The following is a 25658-nucleotide window of genomic DNA, read 5'->3' as shown; positions in this document are numbered from 1 at the left end:
TGAAAGGGCTGACCGTTGTACACAGAACATCATTGAGGCCTCAATAAGCCCAACTAGTTAAGCCCATTTTTCTTCCTTAACGAGCCGAGTGCCAGATTTCATTAATCCTTATAAAATGACCAATAATTAAAAAAAAAATTAATCCTTCTATCAACCGATGGAACCGAACGGAACAAGTCCAAGGAAGGAAGAGAACAACATTGAATACCAAAAGCAAAGAATGACATTCCGAAGTTTCTCATTTAGTACCAAGCGACATTTTAGCCGCACGATTCTTGAAATTGAGTTGTGGATCGAGCAGCTTCAATGGATTGAAGATCGTTCTAAGCAGCGATGTGAAAGAAAATGAATTAGAGTCAGACTTGGAGTATATTCGCCGGCCGATGGTGATTTATGAAGGCCAACTCAAAATTCTCCCATGCAGAGAATCGTGATTGAAGAATGAAGAAACATGCTGCAGTGGTTTAATTGATAGGAGTAGCTCTATTTGGTCACAACTTTCGAGTAAACAAGATACAAAATTATTAGTTACTCTGGGGATGAAATTTGTTTGCCAAAGAGGGCCTAGTCCGTTGACATTTAGTATGAAGAAGAAGTCACTTTCTAAAACAACTCTGGTGATGAAATTTGTTTGCCAAAGAGGGCCTAGTCCGTTGACATTTAGTATGAAGAAGAAGTCACTTTCTAAAACAACCTTATCTGTGGACAAAAAAAAGGGCCCGAAAAAAAGAAGACCAACCTTTTACCTTCCCACATTTATCACAAGTTCAGATGTTCAAGAGTTTGGCGAAATAGTTGTGAGAAAGCAATAAGTGCTCCTATCTATGAGGTCTCGGTTTCATTCTCACGGAGGTCAAACATTCCAAACCTTGGGACCATTGGGCGTCATGCCTGTTCGTTACCTTCAGAGCCCCGGAATCGGTCGAGATGCGCGCAACCTGCCCCAGACATTCGGTTGTAAAAAAAAAAGGCTCAACCAGTCCCCAAATCGAGGCGCGCACTGCGTTAAATCAACTCACGCATCTTCTTCATTCTTATCACTTTATCACAAGTCAGGATGAGGGTCACAGGTCTCAATCTAAACACCGGCCACTATATACTTTTGGCATTGTTATTAGTAATTTTTTTTTTTTATAAGGGAGTGGCTTTCCCTTCAATGGTGATAAATTTTACGAAATTTTTATCTGCACAACGATGGTAGGGTCACGGCTCATAGTTTTTGACTTTATCCTAGCTAGATCCATCAACAACTTGAATTAATTTTGATTATCTCCCAATGAAGCATGCATTTCTAAGCTTCATTTGCCAGTAATCCCAGTACCGTGTGATCCCACTAATGATGGATTAGTGATACTTTGCGTCATTTAGTCGTATGTTTAACGGACCAGGGACTTTTTTTTTTGGGTATGGTAAATTATGTTTCATTTTTTTAATAATTGGATGTCGGTGCTAACTTACGCACATCTCAATTAATTTCAGTATCCTGAAATTAATGATCACGCAAATCTTCCAGTGGCCCAAAGTTTGAAATTCTTCGCTTTCGCAGGATTCGAACATGCAGTTTCATGGATGACAAATACTTAGTTGCTTTTTCATGTCTACTTAGCTAAACCCTTTAGGATTAATATACTCTGTTTCGTTTCATTTTCAACCACTAAATTACTCCCTCTGGTACATATTGTTTACTCTATGCCGGGAGTCTGGGACTTCAATCTTTTTAAGGAGTTGTGCATTAAATTAATGATCACGCAAATAATGCACATTTCCTTAGAAAATTGGATTTGATTTTCAATGCCATCTCTTATTCTTTACTTTTAAAACTACTTTTATTTATAAAGGTTAATTATATGCTAATAATTTGCCAAAAAAAAATTATTGATTTTTCAGATAAAGTAAAAATATTTTGGGACATTCCAAAATAGATTACTAGTAAAGAGATAATATGGGACGAAAAGAGTACAGGAGTATCTCTCAACACGGGAACTCCAAATCGGTGCAAGGACCTGCCTTGTGTTCAGTTTCCAGCTTTTACAGAGAAACTTTTCTTATGTGGATGTTACCTCCACTACATTCCACCTGAATGAATCATGACGAAGGAGAGGTGAGCTTTAGCATTTGATATGGTTTTTCCTACTTTCTTTGGCCACGTCCATGAGCAGATCGGTGGTCTTCAGCACTGGAGGTGTTAATTTTTGGTGGTTGTCTGTTTTTCTTGTTATTCAGAGCTTTAGCTATGAATATATGTTTGCGTTTCCTTAAAAAAAAATCATGCATATTTATATTGCTGGAGCGCATTGATGCCCTTTCCAATGTGGCGGCTAATTGGGTACATATAATATATCCTCTTTGCTACTAGTATTCTTTGTCATCAAATTCTTAATTCCGACACTTAGATCAGATTATTGACCACCTCCACCGACAATGTACACTACATGAACTCCAATGATCCAACTCCCATTTCCACACTCCAATCTCCAATGTCTATTCCCATTGAGAGAAAACCCCTCTCTCTCATCCTCTATCTCCTCACACTCTCTCTCATCCAATCCCCATCCCAATCATGCCACCAAGTAGACAAACAGGCCTTACTTGGATTCAAGCACAAAATCACCTCCGACCCATCAAACCTCCTCCTCTCATGGACACCCTCCTCCGACTGCTGCGCCTGGGCTGGCGTCGTCTGCGACCCCACCTCCGGCCGAGTCGTTAACGTCTCTCGCTCCGGCCTCATGTCGGGCGCCGACTTCATCCTCGACACCTACATGGCCGGAACTCTCTCCCCCTCCCTCTCCAACCTCTCTTTCCTCCAGCTCCTCGACCTCAGTAACCTCAAAGAGTTGAAAGGCCGAATTCCGCCCGAATTCGGAAGGCTTTCGAAACTCAATCACCTCTTTCTCGACAAAAACAAGCTCGCCGGTTCGATTCCCACGTCATTCCAATTCCTCACCAAACTGGAAAAGCTTTTCCTCAGTAACAACAATTTGTCCGGTACTGTCCCTTCCACTGTTTTTCCATCTCTTTCCTCTCTCTCCCAATTGGGTCTTTCGAGTAACCGATTTTCCGGTCAAATCCCACTTTCACTTGGCAATATGGTTTCACTAACACAGCTTGATCTCCACGAAAATAACTTTTCTGGGAAAATTCCAGACACCATTGGGAAACTCAAGTTGCTTGAATATCTTGATTTATCCGAAAACCAAATAAGTGGAAGCATACCCAAGTCAATTGGCGGACTGTCCAAATTGGTTTTGATGTATCTCAACCAAAACCAACTCACTGGAACCATCCCATCGTCGATTTCTGGACTTGTTTCCATGCAATTCTGTCGGTTATCCGAAAACAAGCTGACCGCGGCATTGCCGGCATCGATCGGGCAGCTTTCGAACATCCAGAGGCTGATTTTCGAAAACAATATGCTGGGTGGAAAACTGCCCGCAACCATTGGAAACCTTGTCAATGTCACTGATATTTTCTTCTCAAACAACAGGTTTTTCGGGGAAATCCCATCAAGTTTTGCCAATTTAGGGAGTCTTCAAACACTTGATTTGTCGAGAAACCAACTCTCTGGTCCAATTCCTCCTCAACTTGTGAAACTACAGAATTTACAAAGCTTAGACCTCTCATTTAATCCTCTTGGACTTGTGACCATACCAGAATGGATTGAAAACTCGAGGCTTTTTCGGCTACTGTTAGCGAAAACAGGACTCAAAGGTCAGCTCCCAAATTGGTTATCTTCCTCATCAATGTCAACACTTGATTTATCAAGCAATGGATTGACAGGGAAATTACCCACTTGGATTGGAAACATGACAAACCTTTCATTTCTTAACTTATCAAACAACAGATTCCACTCGTCGATTCCACTAGAATTCAAGAACTTAGTGCTTCTCATGGATCTTGATCTCCACTCCAACATGCTATCAGGACAATTAGATGCAGTTTTTTCGAAAAATGTCCAAGAACCACTCGGGCATTTCAACTCCATTGACCTATCCAACAACACATTCAAGGGTTTTATCGACGAAAACATTGGGGAAAAAACGGCTATGACTTCCATCGTGTCGCTAGTCCTTTCGCATAATCCATTGGGAGGACCAATACCGGCGTCACTGGGACAACTGAGTGCATTGCAGGTGCTAGAACTTTCAGGAAACGAGCTTTCGGGAAGGATACCAACGGAGCTTGGCAATGCCACGGAGTTGACAACGATAGTGCTTTCCAATAACAAATTGATTGGTAGTATTCCCGAAAACATACTGAACTTGAAGGGGCTGATAGAGTTTGATGTTTCTGGGAATCGGCTAAGTGGGAGAATTCCTCCTCATAAGGCTCTTCTACCTGTTTCTGGTTTTTTGGGCAATCCGGGATTGTGTGGAGCTCCGCTCCCTCCTTGTAAACACCGCTAATTCCTCCTCGTTAAAATCATAACTTTCGACGCGTAAATCGTTGTCCTCCTAAAACGCATAGTTTTGATCGGTCAATTTGTAGCAACAGTTGATGCAATTTCATACTTAACAAGTTGGTTATGCTCGTTAACATTCTGGCAATGTTTTCTCATCTGATCAACTATTGACATAATGATATGCAACATTTTGATTCCTAGACACTTTTTTCAGAAAGATTTCTAGATTTTCCTTCTTTTCTTCCGTAGGTCCCTTTATTTGTCAACAATGTTTCGCCCCTGTGACCGATAACCTTAGGTTTTTTGGCTTATGCATGAGGTTTTTGGAGAATTACTCAGCGCCCCGAGGGGTATTTGCCACATGATGCCCCAGCTCCTCTCTCCTGCACGTAATTCGGACCTGACCATATTATGTGGGGGAGTGAGGACCATATTATGGCCATACCATTGACGATTACCAGCCAATTACCTCGAAGCTTAAGATAAAACCAGAAAATTACCTTGGAGATTGCCACAATCCAGTCATAGAGATATCTTAATGGACAATGAATGAAATCATTTACATGCACGAAATCCGGATTTAACACTTGTGGATGAAGCTTTCAGGCAAATCATTGTACCGTCGGGAGAAAAAAAGATAACATATGTGGGGGGTGTTGCGAGAATCAAACTCACGACCTCTCGCACCCAAAGCGAGAATCATACCACTAGACCAAACACCCACCTCCATATCATTTACGCAAATACATTTTTCCAACCTACTCTGTGGCAAAAGCCTAAAAAAGATGGAACTCAAAGAACCCAGGCAAATATATACCAAGGAAAGATGTTTCAAGACAGTTGCACCAATTGCACATGAATCTCACAGAGGGCCGGAGGCCAAACACTTCAAACTTTGAGACTGCTGCAGGGTTTGTCTGACTGTTAACTTAATCTAGGGCTTCGGAATTAATCGAAGTGCGTACAAGATACCCCGAACATCAGATTTAAAATAAAATAAAAAACAATTGCATTATTAAGTACAACACCACTAGAAATACTCGAAGGCGATTACAACCAAATGGAAAAACTATTAACCAAAGTTTTATTCACTTATGCAAATGTTATTGCAGTTTCCGACATATGAATGTGACTTTTTATGGAAAAACCATTAACCAAAGGTTTATTCACTTATGCAAATATTATTGCAGTTCCGACATATGAACGTGACTATGTATAGAAAAACTATTAACCAAAGGTTTATTCACTTGTGCGAATATTATTGCAGTTCCGACATATGAATGTGAATGTGACTATGTTTGTGTGCTTAAGTTGTGGGAGTCCGGATCTTCTCATTTATATGAAGGCACTAATCTTGAGTCTTGACACCACCGCTCTAATTCACTGACGGCCAAGGTTCCTCTTTCATTGAAAAGATTCAAAACAACACGTAAACACGTTTTTTTAATTTAAATTGAAAGGAGGGACGAAAAAGGAAAGGAAAGAGAGCATTTCGTTTAGCCCGTGGACTCACTTGCGTCTCAAAACTAGTAGTATAACACATGTAAAAGTTTTGTAGAAACACACTACTATGAAAACGAAACTTCCTTTGAGTCGTATGTGTAATACTCGAATGCGTCCACAACCAAATGGAGAAAGTTGTTAGTAAAGGCCCCGTTTAACAATAACTTGTTTGGTAACCAAAAAGAGGTGTGGACTATTAATCCCATGGGCATGTGAATCCCCTCATTATGCGGTATTACCAATACTTTGGGGGACTTGGTATTAACAATCCAATCCCCTCCTTGCCAATGCACAAATACGAAAATAGCCTTCACCAATTCCATCTCTTTACCAATCTTATCCCATGTGAAGGACAAAAACAGAAGTGTATACTATCAATCAAATCATATCTCATATGAAACAAACATGATATTAATAATTCCATCTCAAACAAACATATTCATCACCAATCTCATCTCCTTACGAATCTCTTCTCATTACTAATCTCAATCATAATTTCATCTCTTTATGAATCCCAACCATCTATCACTGTTATCAAACGGGGCCAAAAAAGGTTTATTCACCTATGAATGTGATTGTGTTTGTGTGTGGGAGTTGTGGGAGTCCAGATCCTCCCATTTGACAGCTCTCATGTTATCCTTTCATAAGACGCACTAATCTAGCCACCTTTGTAGTTTCAGAAAAATTGACGGCAAAAATTTCTCTGCACTGAAAAGATTCAAAATGACACGTTGTTTTGGAGTTTAGACCATTCTGAAAACCTAAAATCGTTAGTATCTCATCGTTTGTCATAGACTCAGAGACAACAAAATCGGAATGTATAGTTACAGGTTGAAAGTAGCATTGTTGGAACAGAAAGTCTGATTACACAGACTAATAGTGCACAGATTTTGTTGTGGGGTCCGTCACGGATTCCACACAAATTATCCGAGTCGTTCATTAAATGTAAAATATTTTTTCAATGGTTTCCACTTAATATCAGCTCAATCCGATATCTATAGATGCTCGATCCAATTGTCTAATTTTTCATTCAGATTTTAGGAGAAGGAAAAGCTAGACGATTAGATTGAGTATCTATAGGTATCAGATTGAGCTGATTTTTTCTCAAGGACCCTTGAAAAAATATTTTGCATTTAATGAACGGCTCGGATTATTTATGTAGAACCCGTGGTGAGCCTCACGACGAAATCTGTGCGCTAACAGTATGTGTGTAGCAGGGTTGTTGTTGGAATATGGTTTTCTGATTGACTTCTCTAATACAAGAAGAATATGGCAGAATTTGGGTTTTCGAACAGTAATAAGAGAGTGATCCAAGGAGTGAGTTGATTTGCTTTTTCTTATCCACAAGTGAGAATTGATTTGTCAAATAAAGTCTATCTCCCCACTGACTGGAAAAAATCTAGTAATGTAGTAGTAGTTAACTGATTATAAAACAATGGTCCAAATTGGGGTGTGTGGTGGTTTCATTTGTTTCATGCAATTTGCTTTTCTTTTTCTTGCCGTATTGAGCCTTTTTCTAGTAAAAGTTTGAACTTTTTCCTGTTTTTTGATTGGCAGTAAAAGTTGAATCTTTACTAGTTTTTTGAAAATGCAAGTGTTCAAACTTAGAGACCTTTGGGATTTTAGATTTAAATTTGTAGGTAATGAGTCAAAAAAGAAATAGAGTAATGATTGAAAATAGATATAATGATTGGAGAGAGATAGAGAAAAAAAATGAGAATAAAATAATGAGAGAGAAATAAAATAATGATTAGAATTCAAAATCAAAAACTCTTGACCGAACAAGGTCATAAAATTAACAGTTTTCACAAAAAAAAAAAAGAAGGTCAGAGTGTCACATAATATGATCACGTGAGAGTTGTCACGTGAGATGACAAGATCGTGACCAGTTGCAATGGGTTAAGCTCTCCTCCATACTGTAAAGGAAATATAGTCAAACAATTTTAGAGAGTGAAATGAGCGACCACAGATCACTCAATAATATTTGAAACCTCTTTACTTATCTCAAATTGACTTTGGGTTGATATCAAGTTTTCACACACGCCCCATCAGACTCAACCATTTTGATTCCATCTCGGACTCAAAAGAACATCCAAATGGTTCAATCTCATAGCTCTTGCATTCTACAATATGTGTGTGCAAAATTATATGGATCGATATGAACAAACCATTTAAAGCTAAAACCCATATTCGATATCCACTGCAAACGATTTTTTTTATACATCTACCTATTTTCGATCAATCTAATTTTTTGCACACGTGTTTCATGAATACGAGAGCTACGAGATGAACTGTTTAGATTTTTTTATGGATATGGTGCCAAAATAATCAAGTGTTATGGGGTACGATACGATAAAGATGTAGAGTAGAGCTTAACCCGGTTGCGATAGATAGACCCATTCTCCAGTAATCTTTGTAGTCACGAATCCCTAAACCCTAGGGCATGGAATTTATGTAACGTCAACATAGGAATCGAATCGCGCTTGGAAAATTCGAACGCTCCAATCTATGCCGGTGGTGTGGTGTGGCTCCACACAACGAGGCTCCCAACGTGGACCTACGCCATCAAATGACTGGCCCTCTCCGCCAATTACTGATTTGATTAAACATGCAGCCTGCGGCATTCGAATTTCAAAATTCAAAAATCCATTTTTCAAACCCTAGCAAAGAAAACAAAAACAGACATTGAAGACGACTTCAATTCAAACCAACCTTTGGGCGTATAGCCCAACTGGTTGTGTAGCTCCCTTTGGGAGTGAGAGATCACGGGTTCGATTTTTATGAATAGAAAATTAATCTCTTGTGGTAATACTAATTTTTAACACCCCCATCAACCCCCGTTAATATATACAATGTTGACAAAAAAAAAATTACTTCAATTCAAACACCCCAAGCGACTGGTTGGGTGATCTGGCCTGAAATGGTTTGGCTCCTTCTAAGATCTTAAGTCCAATTCTTTTTGCTGATAATTCTTGAGGCCACCTTATATCCCACACATAAGCGTGTTTAATGGTTGTAGGAGGAATTATAAAGAATAGTGTGAAGTGCGAGCAAATGGACTGACCCGAGACACCTTATATTATAAGGAAAAAAAATGTGAAGATGATTTGATCTGAGCGTCAAAATATCAGAACCCATGTTGCCCGATGACTATACAGTAGTACACAACTACACACCACGTGAACCAACAGCTCGTACCAATGGACTCCCATCTCATTTGATAACTCCTGTTCTCCCAATATGAAAGGGAGGGATGCTGGGAGCGTGCTGCACAGCTATGTGCTGTGCAGCGTGCTGCGCAGTTGCTAATGCCGCTTTGCCAACATCAGCCTGACGATCGGAGACGTCCACTGCGTAGAGCTCGTCGAGTACTACAAGTGTATCAAAAATCAACCCGATCAAATATGGTTAAATACTTCATCGGAATACATGTAACTTGGAAAAAAATGAATCCTAATGGATACGAAACACTAGATCAAAACCACTGAATCCATTCTTTTCGAATTATATGTGCTCTGATGAGGCACTTAACGATATTTGATTGGATTGATTTTTGGTACACTTGTAGTACTCGACGAGCTCTACGCGGTGAACATCTCCGATCGTCGGGCCGATGCCTGCAAAGCGGCACCGACGGCCGCGCAGCACGCTCCCTGCATCGAAAAGGGATGTTAGGATTCAAGCTCAATCATGAATGTTTGAAATTCAAGATTACGAATAGCTTCTTAAGTTTTCTGTGCACTAACTTACTAACGTCATGTCAACCCCAACTGATATTATTGGGAGAAAAAAAAAAAAACAGCACCTCGTGGACTGCCCTTAGAAAACGACTTCCAGTAGTACTATTATTTGCTTGAACCGGCGGCTCAACGTTTTAGCCGGTGAAAGAACCATTTTCTTTATGTTGACTTTTCATGGGTTTGTTTATTTATTTATTTATTTTTTTTGGGTGGTGTTTTCGAAAAGTTTTTGGTTGCTTTTTTCACTGGATATTTTACTATAAGTTGGAAGAGTACTAGGCTGGCTTTATCCCCGAGGAACTGGAGGGAAGTGCCCGGCGATGGGGTGGGGTGGGGAGGGAGGAATCATTTCAGTTGGGCTACTTGATGACAAAAGCTGGCCCATTGCTGGACGGTACCAAACTTTTTCTCCCCTTTGCTTCCAAGGCATGCATGCCTAGCTTTGTCCGCCTACAATAACCATCATGATTCAAACAAGGGCAATTTGGTAACTTTATGAGCGTTTTTTCTTTTATTATTAGGGGGGGTAAAAGTGATTCTGAAGTGTGCTCTAAATTGTTTTTTCCCGTAATAGTACTGTCTCCGTCCCACTTCGTTGTGCCGTTATTTCTTTTTGTGATGTCCCAAAATAATGTACTTGTTTCAAAACTTTCTAATTTTGGCCGTATTATCATACTATTACCCCTCATTTTCCCCTCCCAAATTCAAAATTTAAACTTGATTTGAAAGAAAATTGGCGCAAATTAATGACATGACAAGAAAATTAACAAAAAGTTATAAGTTACAAAGGGGTAAAATGGTAAAATTGATATAAAAAGTCAATGTAATCATGATATTTTCTTCAAAATAAATGAAAGTCAAAATAGGCGCAACAAATTGAGACGAATAAAGTATATTGGTACGGACTCCGTGATAAAGTATGTGAATCCAATATCAGTGTGATGAGAAAGGACTTGAAGCACTACGTGACAATACTCCAATTAATAGAATTAAATAAGCGGTTATTTCTTAGAGATTTTTGGAATTTTGAATTGTGACATACATTGTATTAATGATCATTAGAATGTAAAAAGCGTTTTAGATATAATTTCAGAGATATGATTGCACAATAAAATAAGGTGTAGGAGTATAACATGACAAATACAACTTCAGATGGGAATTCGACCAAAAATGACATTTTTCAATTGTTGCGGCAAAGTAAAACTTGCAAGTAGTGTGGTGGAGGTGGTGGTGGGCGATCGAGGCGGTGTTTGGTGGTAGGTGGTCATTGAGGGTGTTGGGAGTGTGGCAGTGGCAAGCATGTGAGTGGTGTGTATCAGTGTGTTGGCGACCTTGTGACAGTCTTTTATGAGCGATGGATGATAAGCGAAAATTTCATAAAAAAACTTTGTCGGCAATTTTAATCTGTATGAAATAACTCCCTATAATCGCTGCTTGATCTTTTTCAAACAAAAAGAACATCATAGATAAAAATTCAAATTTTTGGAAAAAAATATACCAAACACTCCATAGTAATCTATACGTGAGGGAAGAGATCAGAGTGCCTCTAATGACATAATCAACTAAAAGGATTTCTAAAATTAAATTAGCAATCTTAGGGTATCCACAATGCTATAATCAAAAGTTACCACATCAGGTTTTGATTTTTAATTTAAAAGATTGCTAAGGTTACTAATATAGATGTCTACAAAAGCATAATCAAAATTGGATAACCAAAACTTGTCACATTATCTTTTCAAACTACAAAAAAATTAAAAACTGTGAACAATAGAAAATAGTTTTGAAACTTATAAAAATTATTTACTAGAAATAGAAAATAGTTTTTGAAACTTTTTTTTGGAAAAAAATTATTTTTAAAAAACTGTTTTCTAAAAAAAATATTTTTTAAGAGAAAGAGAGAGAGGAAAAGGGAAGAGAGATAAAACATTTTTTGTATAATGATTAGTGTATTTGATAGAGAATATATATGGTATATTAAATTTGGTCATTGTCAAAATGTTACTAATTTTGGTTATCTAAAGTCCAAAATTTGATTATTTCTAAGGAGGTTGTTAAGTTTGATTATAGTATCGTGAGCCATATTTTGAACCAACATTGTTTAACTTTAAAAACTTTTTACTTTTGATTATAACATTATGAATACTCTTAGTTCAAAATATGAGTCAATGGTATATTCAAAACAATCATTCTACTTCCACACTCAAACACACACCCAATTACACACCCACAATTACAATAGCGGTGGAGCTGGCATACACTACACTTCCAGTATGTGTGGGACCCATCTCTATTGTGAGTGGGGTTGTGTAAGTGAGTGTGGAGTTAAAATTTTCCTAATCAAAATCGGAAATGCACCCATCTTTCGTGACTTTGTGCAAAGAATTTTTCAGCGTAAAAAAAATAAAAAATAAAAAGAGAAGGGAAAAAGGAAAAAGACAAATGGAGCTATAACATGCAAAATTTGGTTTTCGTAGAAGAATTGGAAAGTGAAGAGCGGGAAGTGGTGAACAATTAAAAGCCGAAAGAACGGCGATCAATGCGCTAGCCGAATTATGTCTGAAATTTAGTCGAGCATTATTTACTCCGTATGAAAGCCCACTCCTTTCGAAAGACGTAAAGTTGGTTACGAAATTTCCCCTTTGTTTCCCCTTTGTCTTTTTCTTTTTCACAATTTTTGTTTTGGGTAGGGTTGACGAGCCGAACCAGTGGTTGATCAAGTTTGGTTTTGAAAATTAATCGAGCTTCAAAAGAATATGTTTCGTAAACAAGTTAATCTCAAACGAGTTTTAATTAAGTCAAACATGGACCAATCTCGAGCGGCTTGGATTTTTCTATACATCTTTACTTGAACGAGCCGAGTAGCATCGTGATTGAGCTTGGCTTGAAACCTTTACAAGCTTTAAATAAATGTTCAAGCTTGGTTCGTTAATGTAACAAATCAATCTTGAACAAACTTTTAATGAATAAATACGGGCTCCAACAAGAGTAATTTGGTTCGTTTAGAGGGTGTTTCCGGTAACAATTTGAGAAAACCATGTTGTTCACACTAATCAACAAATTTTGGCATTTTACCATCTCATTCACACTAACTAACAATTTGTCAACAACAACTTCTTTCTCACCAATTTTTTCACTCACGTATCTATTTAAAACTAATTCACTTCTGAAAACACCTACTAACTTGACTACAACAGATTTTTTTCACAACTTATTTACTACCGAAAATACCCCTGAGTAGTCCTACTTTTGAGTACCACGAAACATAAATTCCTTTTCTAAATTTATGTGGAATAGGAAGTTGGATAGGAAAAATTAATTCCTAGTTTGGTTTGATTTTTGGAAAAAAAATTTCCAATTCAAAAATACTCATTACTCCTATTTTTAATCATTACTTTTCACTCGTTATTCCTATCTTCAATCATTATTCTCATTTCTCTCTCTATCTCTCTCTACTCATTACTCCTACTTTTAATCATTACTTTATTTCTCTCTCCACTTATAATCCCAAAAAAAAATCTAAAAAACAGATCCAAACACAGCATTAAAGTTTAAAACCCAAAACTGGCGGTTCCGTGGGTGATTCCCCAAATTGGATCTCGGGGGCGGTGGGTGGGCCTGACTATTATACAGTAGTTTCCTCATATACTCCGTAACAGAAAGACTACAGCCACCGTAGGCAAAATGCGGTGGCCGGCCACTGCATGCCATTTGGGGTCCAATCCGGACCCCGTACGGACGATCCGATCCGTTCAATAATTTTTTTTAAAAAATCGAGTGGGTCTCGCTAGAAATCAGCTCGATCCGATATGTGTAGGTGCTCGGATCAAGCTTCTCATCTTTGGAAAATCAGAAAAATGGAAAAGATTGGTTTTTCAATTTTCCAAAGATGAAAAGCTTGATCCGAGCACCTACACATATCGGATTGAGCTGATTTCTAGCGCAATCCACTCGGATTTTTAAAGAAAAATTATTGAACGGCTCGGATCATCCGTGCGGGACCCGTAGTGGGACATCATGGCGTGCGGTAGCCGGCCACCGCATTTTACCTTCGGTGGTGGTAGACTTTCTGTACTCCGTAATTCGAATTATCTCAATTGGAGTATTTTCCTTAATCAATACTCTAACCTTAAAAAAAATATAATAATCAAAAGTCAGAACAATGGAGTTTTTTGAGCTTGAAAAAGTACTTTTTTGAAAAAGTACTTTTTTTTTCAAATTTTAAATTTAAATATAATGAAAATAAAAAATAATTTCTTAATTTTTTTTTGCACCGTATAAAAGATCTCAATGAGATCTATCAAACAAGATCCATATTGATGGAAAAATTATTTGTGTAAATGCATGATTTTTGAGCTTGAAATTACCTACTTTTTCTAAAAATTCCTTTTCCGAGAAACCGGAACACCACCTTAACCGGTGGCGTCTCTAGGAGGAGCAATAACCTTTTTTTGATAATCAAAAAGGGGACAACCAGCGTAGCAATTTTTTTTGGGCGTAATCATAGGAACTCCCTATCTGCCAGTGAAATATCCGGTTCGAGCCATAGCTATTATCGAGAGGACGGGCCGTCACCACGACATCACTTTATTGCACAACTGATGAAAAATCCCCCTTTTGATCCGCAGACGGATTTCGAACACCTACCGAGACTCAAACCTCCGTCTGCGTTAAAGGGAATAGTGGCCCTAACCAACTGGGATACCACCTCGGTAGTAAGACCAATAACCTAGGAGAGAGGAAAGTTCTTAGTTTCAAACAATGAGATACAGTTTGGACGGGCAATTTTCATCGAGAATGACAATTATTTAATTTCTCATATAATTCGAATTCATGCGTATGAGAGGATTAAAATTTTTAATAAAATATGAAAAAAAAATTAAAAGTACCAAACCATGAAAATGATTCAAAAATGTTTTTGAATTACTTTTGTCTGAAGTGAATTATTATATAACGATATTTGACACATGCAAGTATTTTTTTTTAAACGGCAAAAAATAAATTTCATTAATCTTTGAAATTGTTACAAAGACTAATTGGACAAGGAGAATGGCATTGTATTCCTAACAAAGCTAAGAATAATCATTTGTCCAGTTCAAGACTCAATCCCTCGATTGACATATGCACGTATAGTACCAAGACAAGGTAATTTTAATTAAATCTATCTACTGGAGTAAGGTTTTTTGAATTGTGATGCCCTTTGATGTCGTTAAAAGTATCGAAAATGTCCTTCTATTTGTGAATTTCAACGTCATTCAATCACAGTCAAGGATACGTTGCTTCCTTTCTTTCTGTTTGTTTTTAGGTGTTTATCTTGTTTGTTTTTCCCACAGAGTTTGCATAGAAAACACAGTGTGAAGGTTGATTGTTCTTAATTTAGACCATGTGTTTAAGGTTCCGTTCCAGAACACCTTCTTAAAAAATAAGTACTTATTTCATATTTTTAAACTCAAAAATAATGTAAATAAAAAATTATTTTTTAATTTTTTTTTGCACCGTATAAAAGATCTCGATAAGATCTATCAAACAAGATCCATATTGCTAGAAAAATTATTTGTATAAACACATTATTTTTGAGCTTAAAATTACCTTCTTAAAAAATAAATACTTACTTTCAATTCCGAAACGGGGCCTAAGAGTAATATCTCACTTGGCCCATTGAACTTGGTTTTGGACTACTTTTTTGGGCTCCATTAATTTAGAATTTAGAAACTTCCTTTATAACAAAATTTAATGGAAAAACAAGTGGTGGTGGCGCTTTATATAATTTTGGAATAAATACATTTTTTTCATATAATAATAGCATTTTAAAAAAATTTATTAGAGAAATTTTTGGATGCCGGGCGGGCACCACGTAGCTCATCCGGGCCGTCTATTTTTAATTTTGGACAGCTAGAATTTGGAGAGAGAAAAATGAGAGATCAGAAGGAGGAAAGAGAGTGGTGGAATGAGAGGAGAGAGATAGTTTTAATTTAGATTGTTCAACACACTTTGAACAGCCTGAATGCGCAACTCGAACACCACATAGGCACGGCCACGAGTACCCACCAATCACCCAAAAATTTACAAAAATTCTAACAGCAAAGACAATTTGTAGAGAACCACGCAGAGAAAAACGCGTTTGGCCCCATTTCGGGTCCCGAAAAAATCTTGAAAAATATCCATAAATTTTTGAATATTATTTTATGGGGCCCTGTAAAAAATCGGTTTCAGTGAATATCGGTAAGTATTACTTTTGGATTCATAAGGGCGAACTGAGCGCCTTGTAAAAAATCAGCTCCAGCGGATATCGGTAAGTATTACTTTTGGATTCATAGGCTCAGTTCACCCCTATGAATCCAAAAGTAATACTTACCGATATCCGCTGTAGCCGATTTTTTACAGGGTCCCATAAAATAATATTCAAAAATTTATGGATATTTTTCTAAATTTTTTCGGGACCCAAAATAGGACCAAACGCATTTTTTTCTGCGCGGTTCTTTGCAAATCGTCTCTCCGGATAGCAGATTTATCCCTTGCTACATTTCTGAGTCTTCTGACCCGTACACAGAAAAAAGTCTGGTCCTCTTTGAAGGGCATGCCGCAAGTCTTTCAAGATTTCAGTTATTTTTCTTTTCTCTCCGTTTAAAAATATTTTCACATCTTTTCCTAACGTAAATGCAAATTACGAGTATATATAAAGACACGGGAAACAATGGCTACACCATAAATAAAGAGAGAGAGAGAGAGAGAGAGAGAGAGAGGAGAAGGAGAGAGAGAGAAACAAGAAGAAACGGGCGCTTTTTAGACAGAATTTGGGCACAGGATCTCTTAAAGCCTCTCTCTCTCTCTCTCTCTCTACAATTCAATGCTTTACCAAACTCACCATCCATTTTTGTTCCCACTCAACCCTTTTACCACCCCTATCCTCTCTCTTTCAACCACTACCACTCCCACTCCCCCTCCTCTTCCTCCTCCTACTCAGGTAATTTGACAATTTCCCTCTCCATTTTTCAATTTTCTTTTCTAAATATTGCTCACATATGTACGGCATGCGTAACGGTTTTCTGGGTTGGTTTTTTTTGGTGGGCGTAGGAAATGGACTGCGTTGAAGGTGCGTTGAAAACCAGTTTCGGGCAGGACCCGTCGAAAAAGACCCCAAACCAGCCGTTTTCCGACGACCCGTGGACGGTTAACGGTCAAAGCGGCGTCTCCGGCGACGACTTTTTCGTTGACGACCTCCTCGACTTCTCCGAAGGAGGTATCGAAGATGGGTTCTGCGAAATACTAGTAAAGGAAGAAAATGGAGATGGGTTTTGTGGAGTAGTGAAAGAAGAAGAAAATAAGGAGGAAACAGAGGAGGAAAACAAGAAAGACTCTCCCCCTAGCAGAAGTACTAATAATTTCTCAGTAATTGATGATTTCCCTTCAGTACCCTGTACCGAACTCAGCGTACCTGTAAGCCCTCTTTCTCTCTGGAAATTCCATACTCACTCTAAGAAAATGTGGGTTTTTTTTTTGCGAACGGAGTTACAATAGCGTGAGCGAGAAAGCGTCTTTCAAAAATATCGCAAATTACTAAAATTCGTGGGAGTGGGAATGAGAGCAGGAGCGGAGGGCCGTACTGAAAAGATTATTATGTGACAGAGGCTTTTTCATTTTAATTACAGGCGGATGATTTGGCGGACCTAGAATGGCTGTCGAACTTCGTGGACGACTCCTTCCCGAATTACTCTCTCCAATACCCCGCCGGAAAATTGCCGGAGAAGCCCGTTCCCGTTTCCCGCCGGTCCGAGCCGGCGGAGACTCCGGTGCAAACGAAGCCGTGTTTCAGGACTCCGGTTCAGACCAAGGCGAGGAGCAAGCGGTCGAGAACCGGGTTCCGGGTTTGGTCGCTGGACTCGATTTCCCTGACGGATTCTTCCTCCACTTCCTCTTCCTCATCGTCCACAACTCAGACGGCCGACTCGGTCTTATGTCCGCCGCTTCAGCCGGCGAAGAAGCAGAGGAGGAGAAAGCTGGCTGCCGCCGCCGCCGGAGGCGGGACCCAGCAGCCGCGGCGGTGCAGCCATTGTCTCGTCCAGAAGACCCCGCAGTGGCGGGCCGGTCCGTTGGGTGCCAAAACGCTCTGCAATGCGTGCGGGGTCCGGTTCAAGTCGGGCAGGTTGCTGCCCGAGTACCGGCCCGCTTGTAGCCCGACGTTCTTGAGTGACGTGCACTCGAATAACCACCGGAAAGTGCTGGAGATGCGGCGGAAGAAGGAGGGGGAAGCCGGCATGGCTCCGCCGGTCCAGAGTTTTTGAAGGATGGCGTTTAGTTTTTAGATAGGGGTTTAGGATGAAAACCGGAGATGTTGAAGTTGAACCCGGTTCAGAGATGGTCTATTTAGGTAGGGTTTGAATGTACATTACTGTCTTGGTTGGTGTGCGTTAGGCTTTCTTGGCATGGAGTAACTGATGATTTAGGGCATGGAGTGTAGACTTTTAATGTTCTTAGCTTTTATTTAATTTTCTATTATATTTTCCTCTTTATTTTGGGAAAATATTTAAGTATATGTGGAAGAGGCCGTTGGAAAGCAAAAAAATTATGAATTCAACATGCCATGTGGGTGGGAAATGGAGAAGAATTTGTTGATCTCCTAAAAAGGGAAAATAAATAAAACTGGTGAGAAAAGCATAGAAAGAAAGTACAGTAGTATGTGATATTTGAATTTCACTCACTTTAATGAAATGTGACACAGAAATTTTTTGGTGCCGAGCAGGTACTATGCGACTATACCCGTCGGCAATCTCACTCGTTCAAATATGTTTTGGACGGTTCAGATTTATTCTCTCTCTTTCTTCACCCGACCATTCTCTTTTTCTTTCTCTCTAAAATCGAACCGTCAAAAACATTTTTGAACGGTTGAGATTGCGGACGGGGTACCACATGTGTTACTCCGCACGGCACCAAAAAAAACTTCTCCATGTGACAATACCATGAATTGGGGTTGCTGATATGGTTGCTGATATGGGGGACTATTGACCACCCAATCTTGATATTTTCAAACGTACCATAGGTGGGATATGTATGAAGGAAGCAAAGCCCTTTTATCTGCTTTTGCACTCTTTGGTGAGTTAAAGGAGATGTGTAACTTTTTTAGGGAAAAAAAGGAAGGTTCACCCTTCAAAATGAATCAATATCCTAACAACAATTCGAAGGTATCCCTAATTGTAACATCAACTCGCCAAGAGGCTTTAAAGAAGGAGCCATTTTCATTGTTACTGTTTCGGCTGTTAAAATAATGAGTTAAAATTTTTTCCACCACATGTGGAAATCTTTGGTTTTCCACCACAGCCCGTTACAGGTCTCACCAAGCATTTTTTGTTACAATTTGAACTGTTCATCTTGCAGAGTCCACATAAGAGTATATGCACGCAAAAAATGAGTTTGGTCGAACATCAATAGGTATATTAAAAATTGAATTTCGGTTTAGGAAATGGACTGCCATAAAGAATTTAACTTCAAAATCTATGACCCTCCATTCTGTAAACCAAAATTCAAGTTTTGATATACCTATCGATATCCAATCAAGCTGATTTTTGTAATGAGTATACTACTCTATGTGTTCTACAAGATGAACGGTTCAGATTATAACAAAAAAAGTCTTCTAGGACCCACACACGGTGGTAGAAACCCCATGATTTCCACCTATGGCGGATAGAATTTACACTCTAAAATAATTAGGTTTGCTCGTCTAGGACTCGTTCTTGGTATCAGCCCATCACGATCAAAATCGAATCGTGAACCGATTAGTCAAGTAGATTTAATGAAGCAGCAACTTGTATCTCAAAGCTTATCCAAAAAAAAACTTGTATCTCATAGACAATGGGCCATAAACTAGAGAGTCTTGACGAATTTGAAAGATCATTTAATGTAGTTGAAATCCCTCACAATAATGAAGCTTATCCTCCATTGTTTCATTGGCCAAACTTGATCCCTGTTATTTTGATTTGCCACAACATAAAGAGGGTGCACTTAGGTGCCAAAAATAAGAAGGTAATTATTAACAATACTGACTTTTGCCGATAAGAAAAAAATCTATTATCTTAACTCTGGAATTGATGTTTATAGGACACGTATGCTCGTAATAAAGAGGACAAATAAAAAGAATCTATTTTTTCTCAATCTTTCTCGTTTTCTCCTTCGGAACCAAGATTGAAAAAATCGATTATTCAATTCTCACCGGAGCAATGTTTGGACAATACGTTAACAAAACACTAGATTGATATTTCACCTCCTAACCACAACTCATCCACTATTCTTAGTGTCAATAAGGCAGTTTGTGGACTACAAAATCTACCCATGCGATTGAAACAGTCTCTCATGGTGTTTAAGGCTGGTTGATAACTTCTAAATCTCTCTTGATTTTCACATCAAGCGCAGTTAAAGTTCACAACATATTTCAATACGACGCGATCTAATCCCACGATCAAACATGGTTATAAACTAATCCTCGTGAAGTATGTATATCCAACAAAAACAAGCCGGATGACACCAAAATAGTTCAATCTCAAAGAGCCCAAATACCATGTTACACTAGACATCTTGATGCATTTTTGATAGGTTTGGCCCACATCTAATCCTAGGATATTCCACATTAATTTAGTTTTGAGACTCTTGCTTTATAAGGTGAGGTAGGAGATAACTTTTAGGTATACATTATATAACCACTCTTTCCAAAAGTTAATTAGTTAGGTGCACCTACAATCCATTATGGTCAATATATATTTTCGTTTTGCTCTAGAATTACAACAAAAACAACATAAATTGGCATATTTCTCATACCAATGTGCTGCAAATTCCTATGAGCTCAATAGTGGCAAGGGTCATTTTATAATTTATCTGGTCTCCTATGGAAAATCTTTTACTATGAGAGAGGAAGACTGCAATTTGGACTCATGGGGCATGCTGTTCCTCCGAGGGGCGTGCTGCTCCGTCGAGTGAGGCCTGCTCCGGTCTCAAACTTTTGGTTTGTGCAGTTATGTAAATATTAGTGTAACTTTCGGCTTGTGCACTTAGATAAAGTTTGTGAGCAAATGGAAGTATAAATTAATTGCACATGAAGGCTAAAAATGTCATTTCAGTGAGCCTAACACTTTAAGAAGAAATGAAATTGTTTTAGATTAAGCTTTGTTTGGAACCTAGGGAAAGGAAAGGAAAATAAAAGAGAAGGAAAATGAGAAGGAAAGTTTACTATTCACTACACTTGAAATTTTTATTTTCTTCACTCTTTCTCTTCAAACCAAACAATGGAAAAGGTCTTTTCATTTTCTTTCCACAGGTTCCAAACAGAGCATAAAGTACCAGTAATTTGGTCATTTAGAGAGAACCTTTCTCATGATGGCTCGTGCTTTACACATGGCTTCCAATGGCTCTAGTTTAGGCATGGTTAGCCCTTTGCCTTCACTAAGATCAACAGCCTCCTCACTTACCCTCTCCCATTCAAAACACTGGATCAACGAACCCAAGACCAGACCCACAACACGTTGGGCCAGGCTTGACCCTGGACAGGCCCTCCGTCCCATCCCGAATGGCATTAACTTGTGTCCTTCCACTTCGCCATCTTTAAACCTCTCGGGATTGAAGCTTATGGGGTCATCCCAAAGCTCAGGATCCCTGTGAATGGCCCATGCATTGACCAACAATATCGTGCCGCGCGGTACATCGAATCCTCCGATTGTACAATCACTAGATGGCATGTGCGGTACTAAGAGTGGTGCGGCCGGAAACAATCGAAGAGTTTCCAAGATGATGGCTTGGAGGTAATTTAGTTTTGAGAGGTCTGATTCGTCAACCAAGCGATCTTGCCCCACATAAGCATCTAACTCGGCTCTAGCTTTCTTTAACACCTCTGGGTGGTTAACTAATAACGCCATTGCCCATTCCATTGTCACCGCTGAAGTATCGGTACCTGCAAGTATCACAGCCTAGACAAAACAAATAAACAAATTAATATCATCTGAGTGAGGTGGGCTACTTATTTCTCCAAATTCCCAGAAGCTTAATATTTTGTGATTTGGATGACATTTGTTCAAGTATTTGGGAGATGCTAGACAATGTGACTCGCAACCATTATTTTTTCTTAGACAGATTTACCTAAACATCCTAAAGAGACATATGGTAGTCAGAAAAACCATAGATAATTTATGCCAACCTAATTAAGGTCCTTTTTTGAAATATCTGGTTGTAAACTTTACATGTATACCCGTCGTGTGATGTGACTAGGTTAATTACGGAGTAATAAATTGGAATCTCGTAGGGATATATTTTCCATAATAGTGAAGATAGAATTCCAATTATGGAGCTTAGAAATAAGGCTGCACCTTGGATTACATACAAGGTTGGGAATGGGGATAATACATTTTTGTGGCTTGATAACTGGCACCCATTTGGACCTCTGTACCAGACATATGGAGAACATGTTGTGCACAACTTGAGAAGGTCTCTGTTTACTAAGGTCAGTTCCATTGTTCAAGGGCATAGATGGTCTTAGCCTAGACAAAGGGACCCTGCCATAATGGAAATTATGCAAGGTACTGTTGGGTCCACCCGGTGGGCCTGTTTTTTGGTATTGGGCTGGTTTAGCCCAATTAGTTCTCCTTGTTTTTGTATTCTCTTGTATCCTAGTGTGTGAGTGTGTGACTGAAAAAATAGAGAGAGCAGGAGAGACCGAGAGAGAGATTGAGAGGAGAGTTCCATTGTATTGAGAGGAGAGAGTGAGTGATTGTGTAGCAAATCTCACTGTGTAATTTCACGATATAGTGAAACCCCCCTCCCCGTGGATGTAGGCCGGTTGTTTGGCCGAACCACGTAAGTTCTTGGTGTTGCTTTTTCTTTTCGAGCTTGTCTGTGATTGTGCTTGTGTTTGGTGTGATTGGGGTTGAGGCAAAACCCAACAGGTACTCCAGAGGACTTCCTTCCTGATCCTTACTCCTCTGATTCAGTGTTATGGAACCTCACAGCTAGTAAGGTCTGCTTGGCAGGCCTTTAGGGCTTCTAACCCTATTTTCCCTTGGTTCAAGGTTATCTGGTTCAAACTTCATGTTTCAAGGTGGGAATTTATTCAGTGGTTAGCTGCTTTGGGGAGGCTATCTACCGAAGACAGACTCCCTTCTTGGGGTATGCAGGTGGACTCTCTCAGTGTACTCTTTGCCTTAGGGAAAGATGAATCTCATCCCCATTTATTCTTCTCCTGTTCTTTTACTGATCAGCAAGTTTGCAGTTCAAATCTGTTGTGTAATGGGATCAGTAATGGTTCAGTAGCTTAGTTGCACAAAGTGGGGCGGGAGCGGGAGAGCGAGGGAATACAAAAGCTCCCAAGGTTGAGAGCGTGTACATATATTATGAAAATAACGTAGCATAAAGTATTCACTTTAAAAGTACAATCATTTTAGCAAGTAAAAATATGGGCCAAGTCCTCCATAATTAAGTAAAAGAAATGGGCTAGTATTACAATATAGTATGATTTTCTTTTCAAAATATCATGACTTGGGCTAGATATACAAGTTCATCAAAGACCAATTAATAAAGCCAATTGATAAATTCATTTTTTTCTATACATAGATCATACAAAAGCTCTCATCTTTGTAAGGAGCAAGCTCCCATCTCAATGGGAGTGGGTTCTCGTCAAGCTCCTTAGTTGGAAGCGGCACCACTTTCGGAGCTCCCTGCAACTAAGTTCAGTAGACTTAAGAGGGGTTTTTGGCTTGGACTAAACAGCATAGAGGAGGTGGCGCTATGTCCCATTCTGTGTTCAAATTGTCTTTGGCAGCTCAGCTGTCATCTATTGGCTGTGGAGGGAGAGAAATGGTACAACTTTTCAGCGTTAGTGCAAGGATTGCTCTTTCTCTGCAGAACCCTATATTGGAGGACATTCGTGGGTGTATAAATTCTGGGAGGATTAAAGCTTCAAGTCAGAACCTAGCTCTTACTGCTGCTTGGAGAATTCATAGGAGGATTTTTGGCCCCTAATTGTTTTGGGATAGTTGTTTTGTGTTTTTCTTTCCTCGTAGCCAAACGTATTTTGGATGGTCGAGATCGAAGCATCCTCATTCTTACTCAGCCGACCTCTCTCTCCTCTTTTCCTATGCTGAGATCTGAACCGACCACGTTTGAACGGCTCAAATGCGCTGCCGGGTACCACGTGTCTAAAACCCTATTTGCATCCAAAAATTTCTCAAGGAGTAGATATGAGTTCTCGGTTAAGATGATAATTTACCCAAAAAAAAAGAAGAGTCAACCCTAACCTAACAGAGAAAAATGAGAGAGAAACAAAATTTAGAGAGAGAAAAACAGAGCGAGGGAGGAGAGGCACTAACCAATATAAGCCCTCTAATAATCTCATCAGTATAATATTCCGGCTGCGATTCTTGCAGGGAAAGCAAATGATCGATCATGGAATCATTACCCTTATCGAGCCGATGCTCGTCGATCAGATGTCGGAAAAACGCATCAAGCCTCCCGTGAATCCTCTTCAGATTCTTCTCGTAACCTCCGAAGTCAACCCACCGCAAAACCGGCACGAAGTCGCCCGGATTCGCCGCGTCGCACAACTCGAACGCCTCTCCCACTAGACCCCGAAACTCCCCCGCCTCCTCGGAACACCGCTCTCCGGCGATCATTCTCATGATCACGTTGAAGCTCAGCTCCGAAAGCTTTGACTTCAACTCGACGCTCGAGAAGTTCACGGACGAGTTTCTGCACAGGTCAAGGAGTAGGAGCTCGACTTGGGATTGGCGAATGGGTAAGGAATCGTTGAGTCGACTCGCGGAGAAGATCTCGAGGGACATGAGGCGGCGGAGGTTGCGCCAGTGGTCGCCGTAGGGGGCGGTGGCGATGCCGGTGTAGTTGTAGCTGAAGTACTTGCCGCTGAGGAACTTGGGGCGGTTGGCCAGGACGACGTCGTTTCTCGTGAAGCATTCCTCAACAAGGGGAGGGGAGGACACGACCACGACGGGGCGGGAGCCGAACCGGAGGGAGAAAACCGGGCCGAGGGATTGGGAGAGGCGGTGGAGGGTGCGGTGGAGAGGCGGTCTGATGAGGTGGAGGTGGCCTATGATGGGAAGAGACGGTGGGGTTGGTGGGAGGTTGCGGTGGGAATTTGGTTTTGATGAGAGGTAGTAGTAGAGTGCAGCAATACTTAGAAAGAGCGCAGCGGCACATGATAATGATTGAAAACTTGGTTCCATTTTGGTATGTTCAGTTCATCAGACAAATGGAATCATTCATGTGGATTTATAAATCAACTTGCAGGGTGGAGGTGTTTAGTGAAATTTGTCAATGCTGGATGGGTATTACGTGACGGTGCCCGAGTAATCATTGTCAATCCTTTTGGAATTGAAACCACCGCATTTTAGAATAACACTCACTTTCTTTTTCAACAAAAATGAAACCATTCTTTTTGAACAACAAATTAAGGGCGATTAATTAAGTCCGACAACGAGTTTTTTCGACAAGCCCACGTGGTGCCCGAGCAATTCATCTGGGCAATTCAAAAGTATATTGGACAGCCTAGACATCGTGAAGAGCATGCCTCGATGGAAAGTCCTCTACTCTTCATCATTTGATTTCCAAAGCACATGCAGAAAGCATTTACAAGTAGAGTAGTTGTAGAGACCCGTAAATTTTCTTATTTATTTATAATGTTAATAAAAGAAGAAGAAGAAGAAGAAAATGAAAATGAAAATGACAAGAATGTGATTGAGGTGGTCCAATGTGCAAGTAAATAAGAATCTTGGGTCTTAGTATAATTAGTGCATGTGTGCATTTGTGTGTGTCGTGTATGTCTCCTGGGAAATGTTTTTCTTTCTTTTTATTTCCATTCTCATCTCATCTCTCGGCTCTCTCTCGTTTCTCTCTCTCAATCTCTCTCTCTTTCACCCAAAAACTCACCCAATCACTCAAAACCCACAACAATCACTCTCAACTCCATCATCTATTTGCGTATTTGGGCTCGTATTGCACTAAATTAAGCCCGGTTTGGTGTATTCTTGCTT

General features: G+C 39.6%; 3 protein-coding genes and 1 non-coding gene across 4 annotated transcripts; 2 read left to right on the top strand and 2 right to left on the bottom strand.

Annotated features, from left to right (window-relative positions):
* Positions 1-2304: 2304 nt before the first annotated feature.
* Positions 2305-4536, top strand: LOC131298402 (leucine-rich repeat receptor protein kinase EMS1-like). The gene has a single exon (XM_058323840.1). The coding sequence runs from the start codon at positions 2433-2435 to the stop codon at positions 4404-4406; it is 1974 nt and encodes a 657-aa protein (XP_058179823.1). The 5' UTR covers positions 2305-2432; the 3' UTR covers positions 4407-4536.
* Positions 4537-5052: 516 nt separating this feature from the next.
* TRNAP-UGG (transfer RNA proline (anticodon UGG)) lies at positions 5053-5124 on the bottom strand. Its single transcript has one exon. It is a non-coding gene; the product is annotated as a tRNA-Pro (tRNA).
* An 11227-nt stretch (positions 5125-16351) lies between these two features.
* LOC131298401 (GATA transcription factor 5-like) lies at positions 16352-18219 on the top strand. The gene is made up of 3 exons (XM_058323839.1): positions 16352-16606; positions 16717-17079; positions 17292-18219. Exons 1-3 carry the CDS (start codon positions 16490-16492, stop codon positions 17922-17924), a joined length of 1113 nt encoding a protein of 370 aa, XP_058179822.1. The 5' UTR covers positions 16352-16489; the 3' UTR covers positions 17925-18219.
* Positions 18220-20831: 2612 nt separating this feature from the next.
* On the bottom strand, positions 20832-24967 carry LOC131298400 (cytochrome P450 81Q32-like). Its single transcript, XM_058323838.1, has 2 exons — positions 23982-24967; positions 20832-21590 (listed from the first exon to the last, which is right to left on the bottom strand). The coding sequence occupies exons 1-2, from the start codon at positions 24849-24851 to the stop codon at positions 20979-20981; spliced, it is 1482 nt and encodes a 493-aa protein (XP_058179821.1). The 5' UTR covers positions 24852-24967; the 3' UTR covers positions 20832-20978.
* Between the last annotated feature and the right edge of the window lie 691 nt (positions 24968-25658).

Source organism: Rhododendron vialii, chromosome 8a, assembly GCF_030253575.1.
Source record: "Rhododendron vialii isolate Sample 1 chromosome 8a, ASM3025357v1".
NCBI lineage: Eukaryota > Viridiplantae > Streptophyta > Magnoliopsida > Ericales > Ericaceae > Rhododendron > Rhododendron vialii.
This window is presented reverse-complemented; position numbering and strand designations above follow the sequence as displayed.

Excerpts from the sequence above, each read along its gene's own strand:
- LOC131298402 (XM_058323840.1), top strand. The coding sequence starts at position 2,433 with ATGAACTCCAATGATCCAACTCCCATTTCCACACTCCAATCTCCAATG.
- LOC131298401 (XM_058323839.1), top strand. The coding sequence starts at position 16,490 with ATGCTTTACCAAACTCACCATCCATTTTTGTTCCCACTCAACCCTTTT. Across the intron at positions 16,607-16,716 it reads CTCTTCCTCCTCCTACTCAG|GAAATGGACTGCGTTGAAGG; the intron begins GTAATTTGACAA and ends TGGTGGGCGTAG. Across the intron at positions 17,080-17,291 it reads GTACCGAACTCAGCGTACCT|GCGGATGATTTGGCGGACCT; the intron begins GTAAGCCCTCTT and ends TTTTAATTACAG.
- LOC131298400 (XM_058323838.1), bottom strand. The coding sequence starts at position 24,851 with ATGGAACCAAGTTTTCAATCATTATCATGTGCCGCTGCGCTCTTTCTA. Across the intron at positions 21,591-23,981 it reads TTATTAGAGGGCTTATATTG|GCTGTGATACTTGCAGGTAC; the intron begins GTTAGTGCCTCT and ends TGTTTTGTCTAG.